General features: G+C 40.6%; 1 protein-coding gene across 3 annotated transcripts in view; it reads left to right on the forward strand.

The window, feature by feature from the left end:
• The window catches only part of LOC109966070 (IQ motif and SEC7 domain-containing protein 1-like), an 86,552-nt gene that overhangs the window by 11,136 nt on the left and 60,675 nt on the right, over nt 1–14,741 (forward strand). For all 3 annotated transcript variants that reach the window (XR_002275718.1, XM_020610656.1, XM_020610650.1), the window contains exon 2: nt 10,092–10,199. Coding sequence is in view for 2 of the 3 variants with exons in the window: in XM_020610656.1 (XP_020466312.1) it covers nt 10,092–10,199 (108 nt within the window). In the remaining variant the exon portion in view is untranslated. The remainder of the gene's footprint in view (nt 1–10,091; nt 10,200–14,741) is intronic.

Genomic DNA, 14,741 nt, shown 5'->3' on the forward strand with positions numbered 1-14,741 from the left:
TTGTATGTATTTCCCCAGTTTTCAACGCCATACTCTAAGTATGGTAGAATCAATGAGGAATACAAAATGCGTAGTGCTTTCCCGTCCAAAATATATCTAACCCTTGCCAATATCGATATATTTTTTGCTATTTTGTTCTGAACATATCTGATATGAGATTTCCAGGAGAATTTGTCATCAACTATGACACCTAGAAATTTAATTTCATATACTCGTTCTATTTTAGCTCCCCCAATTTTCAATTGAAGTTCATTATCTAGTCTACGATTCCCAAATACCATAAATTTTGTTTTATCTGAATTACTTTGTAATAGAAAGCTGCTTTCTTTCTAAGAAGTAACCCATTACCATGAAAAGTTTTTTTCTATTAGTGTATGTCGTGTAAAAGAACAAGCAAGCTGTAAATGTGTCAAACACAAAGCGAACTTCCAGTTTATCTTGTCAGTTTGTGAGAAAAATCCATTAAAGAACAGTTATAACATGTATTCTGTAATGTTTATGATGCACAGTTAATATTTACTTACCCACTTTTTACTTTGACCTATTTAAGTCTTAAAACTTCTTTCCACCCTTTTTAAAACAATCATTGCAAACTGTGATCAACACTAAAGCAGCTCATTTTGGGAGGAGGAAGGGGGGAGTCGCCTGTTCATTTTTTATTTCTTCACAGTTGCACCAATTACCCGCCTCTCAGCTGTCAAAACCAGCTGATGCAGCAGCTGAATCGAAGGCAATTTGTAGCATGGTACCTGTGGAGAGCTGTTTGATAGGCTGCCATTAGTTTTCTGCCAAGTGGAAGTGCAGCACGTACATGTGTGAATTGCTGACGAGGTGGAGACTGAGTCAACAGCTAAACACAGATGAGGAGCTCCTGCTTACACATCTTCTTAGTCATCACAAGTAGATGTTGAACACAGATTTCCTCTGAGCTAGCCGGGCATTTTGCAGCCAATACCTGCGCTGAAATTGATATACAGTAAGATAAGATGCTGAGGTGGCTCCCATCAAACCCTCTGAAGTTCTCCTGCTGATTCTCCTGTCACCACTGTCTATTTTTGACCACAGTACTTCTAATAGGCTGAGAACGACTTCAGTGTTCAACAGTTTGCATTGTCTCAGTTCATAGATACTGGGCTATAGTCTGTGTGTCTCCAAAATACAATATCTGCCCGATGTTGTTGTTATTTTGTGTAACCCTGGACTTCACAAGAAATGTTGAGAGCTGATCTAAATCCAAGCAATGTGTTCCGGAATGTGGCCAGAGTGAACCCAGAACTCTGTGTTAGGTCAGGTGCTGTGGTCAAGGCTGGAGAAGTGCTTTAAAGATCTGATAAAAAAAAAAAAAAAAAGTAAGATCTTACTTAGCTCCGACTTTAACATTTCTGATTGTATTTTGAAACCCTCAGTCAGAATAGTAGCCATTTTGGTCAGATATAGCAGAATAATGTTTGCAGATTTTAAACTGTCATATATCACATCAGCATGCCTAACCTGAACGTGGCCGAGGCAGATGAAAGGCTCATCAATAATGCCACCACTCTGAGTTTCACAACAAATCTGATGAATGACAGAGTCGGTATATCTAGCTCCTCTGCTGGTACATGTCACACTCATTGGCATATTGATTCGTAAGGCAACATCAGATGAGTAGATGATGAAAAGTGAAAGTAAATGAAGGAAGCAGGTGGATTATTTTGAGCAATATTAAGCATTGCGTGTACAAGTATGTGTTTGTGAATGCCTGCCACCCTCTCTTTATGCAGTAGCAGTTAGCCAGTGGGGGTCATGCACCACAAACTCCTTGGAGATGCATAATTTGGCAGCACCATGTGAAGCACACCTCTACAGGGAACTGGACTGACTCGGTGGATCTCCTTATCGAGTCACATCACTGCCTGTAATTAGCTGCTGATTAATACTGGTTATTTAGGTCTCAGTAATACAGTGTGCCGTGCACTGAGGAGCCGGACAGATAAACGTCCACTGGACTGAGAAACGCCTTAAACCAAGGGAAGCAAACATAAATGCATGTCATCAGAGAAGCAAAAACAAATTCTGTGGAACATTGAAATGCTGTGTGCTTTATATTGACTGTAGTGTTCTCTGAGAAAGGCAGATCTTATGAGCTACTGCCAAGAAGTATGAAATGATGTGAGCTTCAGCGGGTTCCTGCTTTAGCTGACCGCAGGTTCATGTCACCAATCATCTGGTGACATTAATGTGAATAGAAGTAAGAGCTTTGCTTTGGTTGCGAGTTCATTGTTGCCTTGTGTGTGATTTATCCTTTTTATTTTTCATCAAAGCTTGAAGGTGTTTGTTCACCAAGGCTTCAAGCGTTTCACGGCGGTCACGGTTGCTACCGAATGACAGTATATTTAGTAAACCCAAAGACTGTTTGGGTTACTTTGGAAATAAAAGTAAGTGGGGTAAAACTATGGAATAATTTAAGTGTGGACATAAAAAACAGTAAGAGAATTGATGAGTTTAAACATAAATATAAAGGTATGTGTCAATCAAGATATATGCAAGAACAGGTTTAACAATTAATCAGGTGTAATATTGTGGGTGTGGTGTAAGAATGTTAACACTATGTAATATTTTTACTTGTGTGATGTAGAAGATAATTATCAAAGTATGTAATTATGTAAGAATGTTAACAGTCTGTAATATTTTTTAGTATATCACTAGCGCGGTGTAGAACAAAATTATCTATGTAGTAATACTGCTTGTAAACCAATGATGGTAAGATGATGTTATGGGGTAGGACTAGATAAGTCTAACTTCTTCCTACTCCGTTCAAGCATGTACTAGGTATAAGCAAATTGATATTGGATTAGCATTTGTGGATATGTGTGAAATTATGTGTGTTGACATATTGACTGTCGTTACATGTTTGAAAGAATAAATCAAATCAAATCAAAGACTGTTTGGGTTACTTTGGAAATAACTGCAGTGTGAGCTGTTCAGTCAAGGACACAGTAAAGTTCATATTGGAATTCCTACTGCAAGCTTCTTCAGGCCTGTGAATTTAAAGTTGCATGTCCTGATTTTAAACTTGAATGATGGAGAAAGGAAGGTAAAATAGTAAGATCAAAATTTTGCATGCAATATAATCTCTAATACACATACTTGAAAAACCATTTTACATATCAGTGATTCACCTTGGACAAACTGCAATTATGCTACCTCTGATTTTCCTCTGAATTCAGGAAAGACAAATTTTCTTTATTGCCATAATAAGAGTGATAATGTGGTGAAGTGCCAGAAGCCATTTCTTCAAGGCTTAACCCTACTCAGTATTTTACAGTGAAAAACAAATAATCGTTTTTTTAATTACACTAGAACAAATCTTGCCTGAAAGAGGCGAGGAACGTAAAACAGCTTTAGGGGAAAGTGTCCAAACTATTGTGACACATAGTACTGTTTTTAAAATGACAAAAATGATTATCCTAAAAATAGGCTACAAGCGCTTCCAGAGCAGGGACACAGGGACAGCTACATGCCGTGAGAAATGTGACCAACCATATACGATGTTCCAGGTCATTTGGAACAAAGCAGGGAGCTATGAGTGAATGAGCAGAGTTGGGCATTATGCAGTCGTGTCCAGTTGCACTTTCTCTTGCAGAAAGGCAGATTGATAAACTCTCAGTCAGCGTTTTTTGCCCTGGGTCTACCCACTCTCCGTTTTCTCCCTCACAACAGGAAACAGGCCATCCTCATTGCAACAGACTCTGTATCTGTATCCACGGGAAACAAAGGACACAAATGAATACCATCCACACATGCACCCTGACGTGAAAGATAGCGGTGTAAGAGTTGGTTTAAGGAAGTAGCTGGGCTGAAGTCTTAATTCTACCGCTAGAGATGTGGTGTCTCTGTTGGCCGCTGTGGGAGAAACCAATCTCGCAGCTTGTGGAGGCCTGACTGATACTACTAATGGAAGCTGGCGTTGCATGCATTATTTAGAGGCATGCATGGGAGTGCACGTGAATGAACCTCAGTGGCTTGTATTTGTGTGCAGTGCAGAAGGAAAAAAAAAACAGTATAATTAGCATTCTAACTTCCAATCATGTATCCATCATAACGATGATGGATTCTGCTAAGACAAGGCAATAAAATGTCTAATTCATTCATTTCATGACTAGACAAATGAGCTTTGTCTAGACTGAAACGGAAGTAATTTGTGTGTTGTTAGTATGCACGGATGTTCCTCTCATTTACTGTTTCACTTTGTCTACTACTGTATGTTGTAAACATGTACCAAAAGTACAGCAACTTCTCCTTTAATTCAATCCAAAGTACAACTTCTAGCGGCTCAGGCTGAGCTCTGCTTATTTCATTTCACCTAAACAGGAAACTTGTGAAAACTGCAGTACTGCAGGTACAAATTTCAAAAGAGAACATAAATAAAAGTTAAGTATTCCACTGTTGTCACCTGCAGCTTTGACCAAGCAAGCTGCTGTCTCAGACATGAAGGACGTAACATTGAATTCCAGTGACTGATGGCGCCTTACACTTTCATCTGTTTAGCAGTGGCAGTAATAATAGTTTGTCGTGGCCTCGTCTACAGGACGGCGGAGCTGTCCAGGGTTCTGACCACTTTTGAGAAGCAGCTTAAAAGACAGGCATATCATTCAGCAACAGATCTGTTGAAATAAGGTTTTGGTCTGATCATTTCCTTTGGAGATGCATTGTATACACAGCGATCAATAGCTTCAGTAATTGACATTGGATGTGGACTGCATCATGTGTGTCAGTGACTCTCATCCTACCGCTGCATTATATTGACCCGACTGTAGTTTTCACCTCAGCCTAATTCCACGGTCATAATGGAGTTTGCTCTAATGACAGCACCAGTGGTGTCTGGTTTGTTCTGTGTTTTATGGAATAATTCAAGGATGCTTGGACGCCTTTGCTGAGATATCAGACAGTGTGAAGACACTGTTTAAGTAATACAAGGACTTCTGGACTGAAGAGAAAGATGCACAGCTAACAGAGAATAACAAACATAAGTAAAGTAGCTAAGACTAAGAGAAAATGGAGGAAAAAAAAAATCACCCAGTCAGAGGACTGGTCAAAGCATTATGCAGCAGCGAGGATCATTATTCGCCAAGCCAGCCCAGCAAAAAGCTGAACTGAACACCTCTTCTGAAAAGAATCTTTTCAGCCGCCCTAACTAATGGTATACTTAGTCACTGTACTGTCTTTTTGCCACGAATACTCATTGTTTTGCAATGTGAAAAGTGAAAAGCAGTAACAAAGGGGCTCATAAATTTATCCTGATGCAGTCATGCAGTCGCTTTACGTTCCCTCAGTGTTATAATTTTAGAGAACAGGCCACATTTTATTTCCTAGTTCCTTGCTGTTTTGTTCCTGCTGCTGATTTGAAAACTGAACATGCAGTTTAATAGAGCAGGGTGTATAACAGCAAAACTCTAAATACATGCACAGAAACAAAGATGCATTATAAACTGCTCAAAAAATTAAGGGAACACTTAATCATCACAGTATAACACCAAGTCAGTTAAACCTCAGGGATATCAATCTGTCCATTTAGGAAGCGCAAGTGACTGAATCAGTTTCGTCCCCCACTTTGGGATAAGCATTGACTCTTCCAGAATGGTCAGCTATGTCCAGCTGCTCTAAAAATGAACAGTCCTAAATCCTATTGCTTGGAAAAATGCTTTGGTGAAGAAGGTGTTATGTAACTCTTTTGATTTGAGTGTGCAAAGCTGAATAAGGATCCTGGTGCCGGCTAGAGTGAATGATTTTCCTCTGTCTGACAGATTGAGGCAGGCCTGATGCAGTGCCTGTAGAGTGTAGAGGAAATGATGGGATTTTATGTCAAGTGGAGTCCAAGGTCACATTCCACTGTTGTTAGCTTGCTGGTTGGGTGAACTTTAGTGGTTGGAGGACTGTAGAGATATCTCTGATGACGGCGTTAATGTTGGGTGATTTAAAACTGTAATGTGAATCCATGCTGTAAACACAGCTAAGAGATATGACTTGCTTGTAAAGAGTAGATTGGCTTTGCTCAATGGAAAACCCACTTCTTATCTGCAGCCTCTCTCTTCAGGGATGCCTCTCTGTGGGATCCAAACAGCCGCTTCCTCTGTCTCTGTAGTGCTGTGTATTAAGGACCTGATAGTGTATAGACGAGTTGAGCAGAGTGTTGTAGCACCTGTCTCATGCTTTAGTGAACATTATCTGGGCCATGGCTGTTCTTTCCTTAGGTGTTCGGCTATCTGTGCTCCCCAGGCTGATTTTTCTTCTGCTCTAAATGTCCTGTTACAAATTTGAAGGAAATCCAGAGGGCCAGAGTCTTTTGTCTTTGTAGCATACAAAGGGAGGGGGGGGAGATGTGGAGTTTTCCTGCCACTCAGTCGTACTTCCAGCGACAGCAGTGTGCCAAGGGAAAACCATCAGTGCAGAAAATAGCTTATATCAACATTTAATATGTAGCCTCCTGTACAAAATAAGCCAAGGAAAAAAGATCTCATCAGTATTTTTCTGTTATAATGTTTTAGGCATGGCTACAAAATATCAGCACGTGATGCAATAAGTGCTATCTGAAGATTTAATTACAAACTTGGCTTTAGGTTAAACTGCTTCTTCTTATGGGATTTTCTGAAAAACTTAACAATTTCATTTAATAATGTAAGTTGTGAAGTGTTATTTTATACTGGAGAGTGTAGTTTTTTTAAGCACACACACACACACACACACACCTCTGTAAGCATAAAACATGCAGTCAGTTTCACTGCTGTCACTGGCGTTCAGACGTGCTGTGCAGCTGCCAGCACTGATCACTCAAATTTCTATTGTCATTTAGTCTAATGCAGAGGACATTATCTGGAGTATTTGCTTTTCCTTGTCACAACAGATTTAGGTTAAGTTTGAGTGCCTACAGTATGCACCATGCAAACATTATAATGTGCTACGCACTGTAATAGCTGCGGTTTGACTGTACGTGCACAGGTGTGTCCTCAACTCGAGACATGTTGTCAGTGAATCAGTAGATTTAACAAAAGATAGCCAATATAAACATGTCCCTACACTGTGAAATTAAATTATCAGCTACAGTATAAATCCAGATGTTTCTGTATAAATCCTGTCAAAATCATCCCGATGTGTTCGTGAGCAATTGACCTGCTGAGCCAAAAAATATATAAGAATTGTGGTTAGTTTCAGTTACATCACAGCAGCAGCAGTGATACCTGGTATTCAGTTGCTTATAGAATTCAAATTAAAATGGTCTTTCTCTGCCTCCATACAGAGCTTTTCTACGTTCAGGGAAAGCTTATGTTACTGGCTCTAATGCTTTCCCTATGAAAAAGGTTATGCAACAGTATATGTATCTCTGTGTAAACATTCAGTAGCATCTCTTGGAGGTAAAGCAGCAGTTAGCTTCAATACAATGATCATTACTGTGAATTTCTGTATCAGTCGCGTTGGTCATCTTGGCGCCGAGTTCTCTTTTTTTTTTTGTGTCAGAGCAAAGCTGTTTAAAATCATTACGACTGCCAGCACAGCACTCTGCTGGCAACACACAATAGACTTACAGTGACTTACAGTGCAGCTTTCACCCTGTTAATATGCCACAAGTGAGCCTAGCTGTTTAAAATATAGTGTGTTACATGGCTTGGTAGGTTTCATTATCATTAATAATGGAGTGACCACTGAACTTGGCACCGATGCTCTAAATGAATAAGTCCTGCTTCCCTTGGATTGCTTTGCATTGGTTTGATTGAAGTTTGAGAGAGCGTGCGTGTGTGTGTGTGTGTGTGTGTGTGTGTGTGTGGAGAGAGATTGGCCCTGTTGGTGACGGGGATTATTTTCATACGCACTCCCTGGCTAATGAGAGAGGAATAACAACATGGCGGTGTTTAACTGGTGTACTGCTATGTAATCAGGATGAATGGCTTCATTCAGATGTGATTAGAACCTGTGTGAGAGAGGCAGGCAGGCGCTCGGTGACATGCTTTTATTGGATTGTTCTTCAATGAATGTCTGATGAGAAGATGTTCTCCCACTTCCTGATGCACTTTTGCACAGCACTCATTCATAATCCTAGACTAGCCTGTGGCTGAGGACTAGTCTGACACTTTATCACAGTGATTGCGAGGGGAGCGGAGGATGAAAGTGCTCCTGTCCGCCACTGAATAATCTTTGAAAGTCCATTTGTGCTCTTGTTATTTATACCTGTTTACTTGTGCGCAGTGACTTTGTGTATTGTGATGCATGGCAGTTGTTTTATATGGAGTGTCTGAGAATGGAGAGGCTAATTGAAATTTCATACAGGTGAGTGTATCTGTGACTCTGAGCCTTCTGTGCGGTGCACGTTGTCTTCTTTAATTGAACAGTCGGGTCCAAAACATACAAAGAGCTGAGTAGCTTGTTAAAAGAACGCAGTGACTGACTCGAGGCTTTCTGGAGAGCCTCGGGGTGGGAGGCCACAGCTTTTATTTCCCCATAATTCACAGAGAGTTGGAGAAATAGAGAAGCAGGGATTATAAAGCCCAGACCCCCCTCACCCCCACCTACCCATTATTGTAGAGGTGACAATGAAGAGAATAAAGCTTTGCTGGGCTGGAGGTCAGAACCTCTAACAGTGTCTCCAAAGGACAGTAGAGGAGGTAAGGTGTTTCCAATCGTTTAAACATTAATTCAGGCCAACTTGTTGTATTTGCAGAAGGATTGCGGGATCATTTATAAAGCACAATGACATGCTACACACATTACCGTACAACTTTAAACGGGAGCAAAGAGGCTGCACTCCTGTGATGTCTTTTTTACTTCTAACAGATGAGGCATGTGCTGAAGTAGCTGTGGAGCTGCAATTTTCTCTCTGCAGGCAGGACATTTCTCTGAGAACAGCACAGTAGTGTGCATACTGAACTGTACTTGATTCACACAGAAATCTAGCTGGCCCATCCTCTGGTGCAGTGACAGTACGTGACAGGGCAGTTCATCTGATATTTGTCTGCAGGGACGCAGGTGATGGCGCTGTGTTTTCAGAACCAGTCTAGTGCTGTCTCTCACCCTCGACCGGTGCTCTCCACAAATCTGTTGTCGATTTTCATGCCCAACTTTGACGGGCAGGACACTGAGCCTGCCACTTTTGTCTATGTGTGAATTGCCTTGATTGCGCAAACTGGATTTCAGCTCGTTGTCAGGCGTTGTTCATAAACACGTCCCCTTCACAGGCATCCAGCAAAACATTCAATGTGTGGTGAAAGAAAGCAAAGAGAACAAATGGCATGGTTCTTAAGTCGTAGAACATCCCTCCCTGATGGAAGACAACTTCCATTTTCCATGGACAAAGTGTGACTGGTGGACTGAGCGGTGCTACCAGAGTAACTAATGGACACCAAGAAGAACATTCAGGCTTATTCAAGGTTCACGGCTCAGCAACAGCCCACACATTAGCATTTTTGAAATTAATAATTCATTATACAGAAATAGCAGCAAATGGCAGCAGCCACGACACAGTTAGCCACTGATGTAACTTGGTGCCTCAGAAGGTTTTTCATGCAGACACCGAGCAGAAGCTGAGTTAAGAAATGAAAGAGAGTTATATTATTTGGTAAAAACACATCTACAAAATGCACGACAGAATAATTAGCAGTTATTCCTTTAACATGCAGAGTTTGACAAAATAAGACCGGTAGCTACTGTAGTAGTGGTCAAACGATATGGGTCTTTTGATGGTCGATGTCAATGCACATTGTTTTAGAGAGCAGAGAGGCCGATGGCCGATACACATTGCAGATATCATGCATCAATTTAATACTGTAACAACTGAGACACACCTTTCCTGAACTTAAACATTTATTTAACCCTGATGAATTGTGAAAATAAAAAAAGGGCATTCTCTCTTTTGCTACAATCTGCACTCACCTTATTTTTATAAAATAAAAAAAAGTGCACATATAATACTAATAATTACAAACCTACTGTAATAAACCTTTATGAAACATAAAACATTTTAACAGGGCTCAAGACTAACATTTCACACTTATTATGTCTTCTTTTCTGTGTCAACAATTTGAGAACTGTGTTTTATTGTAATACGTTTTGTTGTTCTTTAGGAGACATGCCTCTCTACCTGTCGAAATTCCAGAGAATCCTGGGAGGTTCGTGTCAGCGGGCTGCACAAGAGTCGTTCCCTGCCACAAGTGGAAGCCCGCTTCCTTTGGGTACAGTAAGACGTTACTCTTATGTGCTTGTTCACTTTGTCCCACCACTTCTAGCACTATGGCAGAATGGGTTTTTTTTGTCTTGCTCTTGCCTTGTTAATGTCTAAAAGTCATCACAGCTTGTTGCTCTGCTAACTAGCTTTTCTGTGGCAACTGGGTCTGTTGTGTGACAGCTTGACAGTTACAATCTCTGCTGTGTCCTAATGTTTGAAGCCTTTGCAGCTGCTCTCCAGTCAGCAGCTTGTTATGACACAGCAGTTTTCAGTGCTGCAGTGTTGTTTTCCTGATGTGTACAATGAACTCCAGTGGCCAAATGGATTTAGGAGGTGATCAGCAGCCTTAATCTTGATGAAATATGAATATGAGGCTTCATAGCTGCTCACCAATTAGCCTATGCTGAAGTCAGAGCTTGAGCTCAACAAACAAGGAGAGATGAGTGCGCAGTTGCACTAATGGGACAAACTTTGGGGGCTTCAAAAAGATGGAGAGTGTTTCAAAGGTGCCTTCTACTGCTGTGTGCTTCATCATCAAAAAGCAATGTGCGCCTGATCCATAGCCCACTTTTGACTCATGTGCAGCCCAAAAATAAATCTCAGTGCATAGTGGGAGCATGTTCTATTTTTAAAGAGCAGTATTCAGAGGTTTCTGATGAGTAGGAACATCTGTGGGCTGTTTTTAGACTGTTGTAACTTTGCAGAAATGTGCAATTTCTAATTTCCGGCTGATTAATACCTCACTCATTTGTGCTCTCTGTATTTGTCTCCCTGTGATTGTAGCTCTGCAAGTAATTTTCAAGCACAGCTGAAAGCTAATAGGTTAAATGGCTCATGACTGTAAACAAGACGATGGCTGTGATCTAAGGTTGATTGTTTTCCTCTCCAGCTCAGCAGCAGTGTTTGCTGCCGTTTAGGCTTACCCGCCTCACACGGACACATTGTCGCAATCAATTAATTACCAAATGACGAGAGTGAAAGGCGAACGCGTCCTTCTCAAATACCTGATCATTTTGACTTTGCTGATATATGTCACATGGTTGCTTTGTCTTAGAGGTAATCGTTCAATTAGGAGTTAATTTCTGTTGACCTTTATTTGGAGAATATTTTGTGGCAAACACTAGTGACAAATGCTTAGTTTGCAACCAAGGCCAGTTTGAAGGATGGCAGTGAACGTGAGTAGGCAGCGCAAACACTGATGCCCTCAATGCAAGAGTCGGAATCTCACACACACGTTTGTATACATAAGAATTTTTAATTTGTTCGTGGACAATATTGCATTTACTTGACAAAGTTGCTTGAACCCAGGATGTTGCGGGTAGCCTATACAGTATGTTGTGCCGTGGACCACTAATCACTAGGACACAATATTTTTCACAGCATATCTGAAAAGAAATGCCAGCACATCCTGGCTAATTCTCCATCGAGGTAGTGGAGCTGGCTCTCAGTGAGTGATTGATGTTTGTGGTTGAAGTTTTGTTTGTGTGGCACTAAAAGGAAAGGAGGAAGTGAAATATGAATTAATATGCCATGTCTGAGATGGTGTGCCCTGCAGTATGCTGAGTCACTCCACTTGTTTTGGTTGTTTTGAGTGAGCATATTGGAAATCCTTAAACTATGGAAAGTGTTTGTAGTTATTGTAGCCATTATATGGGAGAAACATCTGTTGCAAAAAGAAAGCAGGACTTGCGTTTAGTTATTACAGCCTAGTTAAAGTATTTTGGGCCTGTGTTATTTTCAAACATCTGATAGATGGTAGATGCTGTCACTGCGAAAAGTTTCACTAATTCCTGGAGACTCTGGGAGATGAGGCGATCTCAGGGAACGACCGACCTTATGCAGAAACATACCCCAGGGACTGATTTGAATCGTTGCTTCTGCTTTTGTTTTTTTCTTCACCTCGCTTTCGTTGCACTTATCTTGTTTTGCTCTGTACCCATTCTGTCTTGCACCTCGTTTCTGTCTCCTAATCCAAAACAAACACATGCAGAAGTATCCTCAGCTAGAACACTGCACAGGCACTGTAATAGCTTAGAAATTATAACTGCTAATGTTGCAGCTGTTGAGCAACCTGTTGTGATAATTCTGCCACTAAACCTACTAAGATCATTAACATAGGGAACTCAGAGGAAATAGGCTCAGGACTACAACAATAAACCCACAAACCATTCACTTTAGCACCTGGAATGTGAGTGGAATAACCAGCTCATCCACATATCTGGACACAAAGGGAAACTTATGACATCGCATGGCTTGTTTTGTAAAATTTAGATGACAAAACCCCTTCAAACACACAAAGTAACATTAGGAAACGGACACTTTTTGTATTTTGCTTTTGAAACACTTACTAAAATATCTTCTTCTGCCCATCAAAGTAGAGTTAGATTCATTAGCCAAGCTGATATTTTGGCCAGTATTGAGTTATTGCACACACAATATATTGGTGGCAGTGTATTCTGTATGTCAGTAAGTAACAAAAGATTTCTTTACAGAAATACAGTACTATACCAATTTTTTTTAGTCTGACCTGCTGATTCTGACTTTCTAAGAGCTCTAATCGACAGCATACACAGACATTTTTGTAACTATTTGTTATTGAAAAAATAAATAATACAAATAAAACACTGTATTAAAGTTTTACATTTCTGTCTTTTTCGCTCTTTTTTTTAATACTAACCTCCAACCAAAAGTGATGTGCAATATTTGTACTTCTCCAAATATATGCAACAGGTAACAGAAACAGAAGAATGTCTGTTCCTACTGAGCACACAGCTCTTTTTGAAGGGTGCATGGTTTGTTTTTGTTGTGTTTTACCACAGGGTGGATGCACTGGACATATGCATGGATTTCAGCTGTAGCCATTAACTCCCTCATTGTGTACTATGTGTTTCTGTGGGCTCCTCTATGTGCTGTTTGTACATGAAACAATGAGCGTGAGCCTCGCTGCACCACTGTGTGTGTGGACTGTCGTGCCTCTAAATCTGATTGGCACAGAATCAAAAATCCGAGTGGTCGGCCGGTCATCATGCTGAAAACTGGCCATTTCTGATCTCTGCCAATTGATTGGTGCAATCCTAAGAAATACTAAACTGATCAGTTCATTTTCCAGTTGTCAGCCTGTTCTGTGTGCACCTTCTCACAATTCTTAAATAAAAACAAATCTAGATCATTGGTTAGGAACTATTACTAGTGGCCAATCTAAATATTGGTATCACTATCAGCCATAAAAATCCAGTACTGCTCAGGCTAATAAATGAATAGTTTCAGTTTGTGCTACAATGTACAAAGAAAAACTGTGCCTAGCTTTAGAACTACCCATATCCCTACCAGACATAACATTAAAATTGATTATAAATCTGTGAAATTCAGCTTTTTCTATATGTTCTTTGTCTCTCTATGTTCCCCTCCTGTCTTCCAGTCAGTTATTTTCCAGTGTCCTCCTCTGTAATGATCTCTCCCACTTACATCCCCTCCTGTACTGCTGAGTAGGAGTCCATTAGAAACAGAATGTGAAAACATCCCTTGTTTTGTGGGGCTGTTGTTACTGTTGTGCTGCTTTCTGGCTGTTCTGATTTAACTGCTCTTCTGCTCCTACTGTATCTACGTGACTGTGGAGTGTTCTGCAGCAGTGAGAGTTGGAAGCAGAAGCTGTGTTTATATCGGGTCGAGAGAGGGAAAGTGGAGCAGTCAGTCAGGCCAACAGGGATCCAGGACCGCAGCTCATTGTGAGACAGGATAATTGCTCTATACGGTTTACGGAGAGGAAAAGAATCTGAGTTTATCTGAAAACGTATGAATTTAAAAAGGTACCAATGCAGCATATTGTACATGACCGCATTTGACCAGAAGTATAAAGTTCATTAACAGAGGAAAAAGCCACTTCCTCTCTCTGTGGCAGTTCCTCGGTGCCATCAGCATGTTTTAACAGATTTGGCTAGCTGCTGTATTCACTGCCTGCAGGTGCCTTCTAGTTTAGTCCTGTCCAGAGCTAAGACCTCTCTGCACTGACCGAGCCCAGCTCAAGGCTGAATGAATGCTTTTAAATACCCAGGATGCTCTCTCTCTCTCTCTCTCTCTCTCTTTCTTTCTCTCTCTCTCTGTGCTCCTCACTTCACGCCTCTTTTTATATCTTCTTTCCTCCAGATATTTTCTTCTTCCACTCAGTCAAAAGAACATCTGCCACTCTGTATTCTTTCACCCCCTCTGATTTGATCTATCCGTGCCTCTTTATAGTTTGTCTCCTCAGTTAACAAAACAAAATTAATAAATATACAGACAGTCCTTAACTGAGGTAAAGATAAGACTGGGCAGTCAAGTGTTAATCTTTCTGTGAGTGTTAACATCTCTCTCTCCCACCCCCGTGATATTAAAAGATCATAAAGCTGCTAATATGGTAGCGCTTCATTTGTGTTCTGGGCCCTGACTTGCTGTCTGACCATTAGAGGAGATCTGAACCAGGAGCTCAATTTTATGTATAAATAATTCACACGCTTTATGAAATTCGTTATAGTGACTATTTCAGAACAGAATCTATGACCTAATAATAATA

Source organism: Monopterus albus, unplaced genomic scaffold, assembly GCF_001952655.1.
Source record: "Monopterus albus unplaced genomic scaffold, M_albus_1.0 scaffold106.1, whole genome shotgun sequence".
Classification (NCBI taxonomy): Eukaryota; Metazoa; Chordata; class Actinopteri; order Synbranchiformes; family Synbranchidae; genus Monopterus; species Monopterus albus.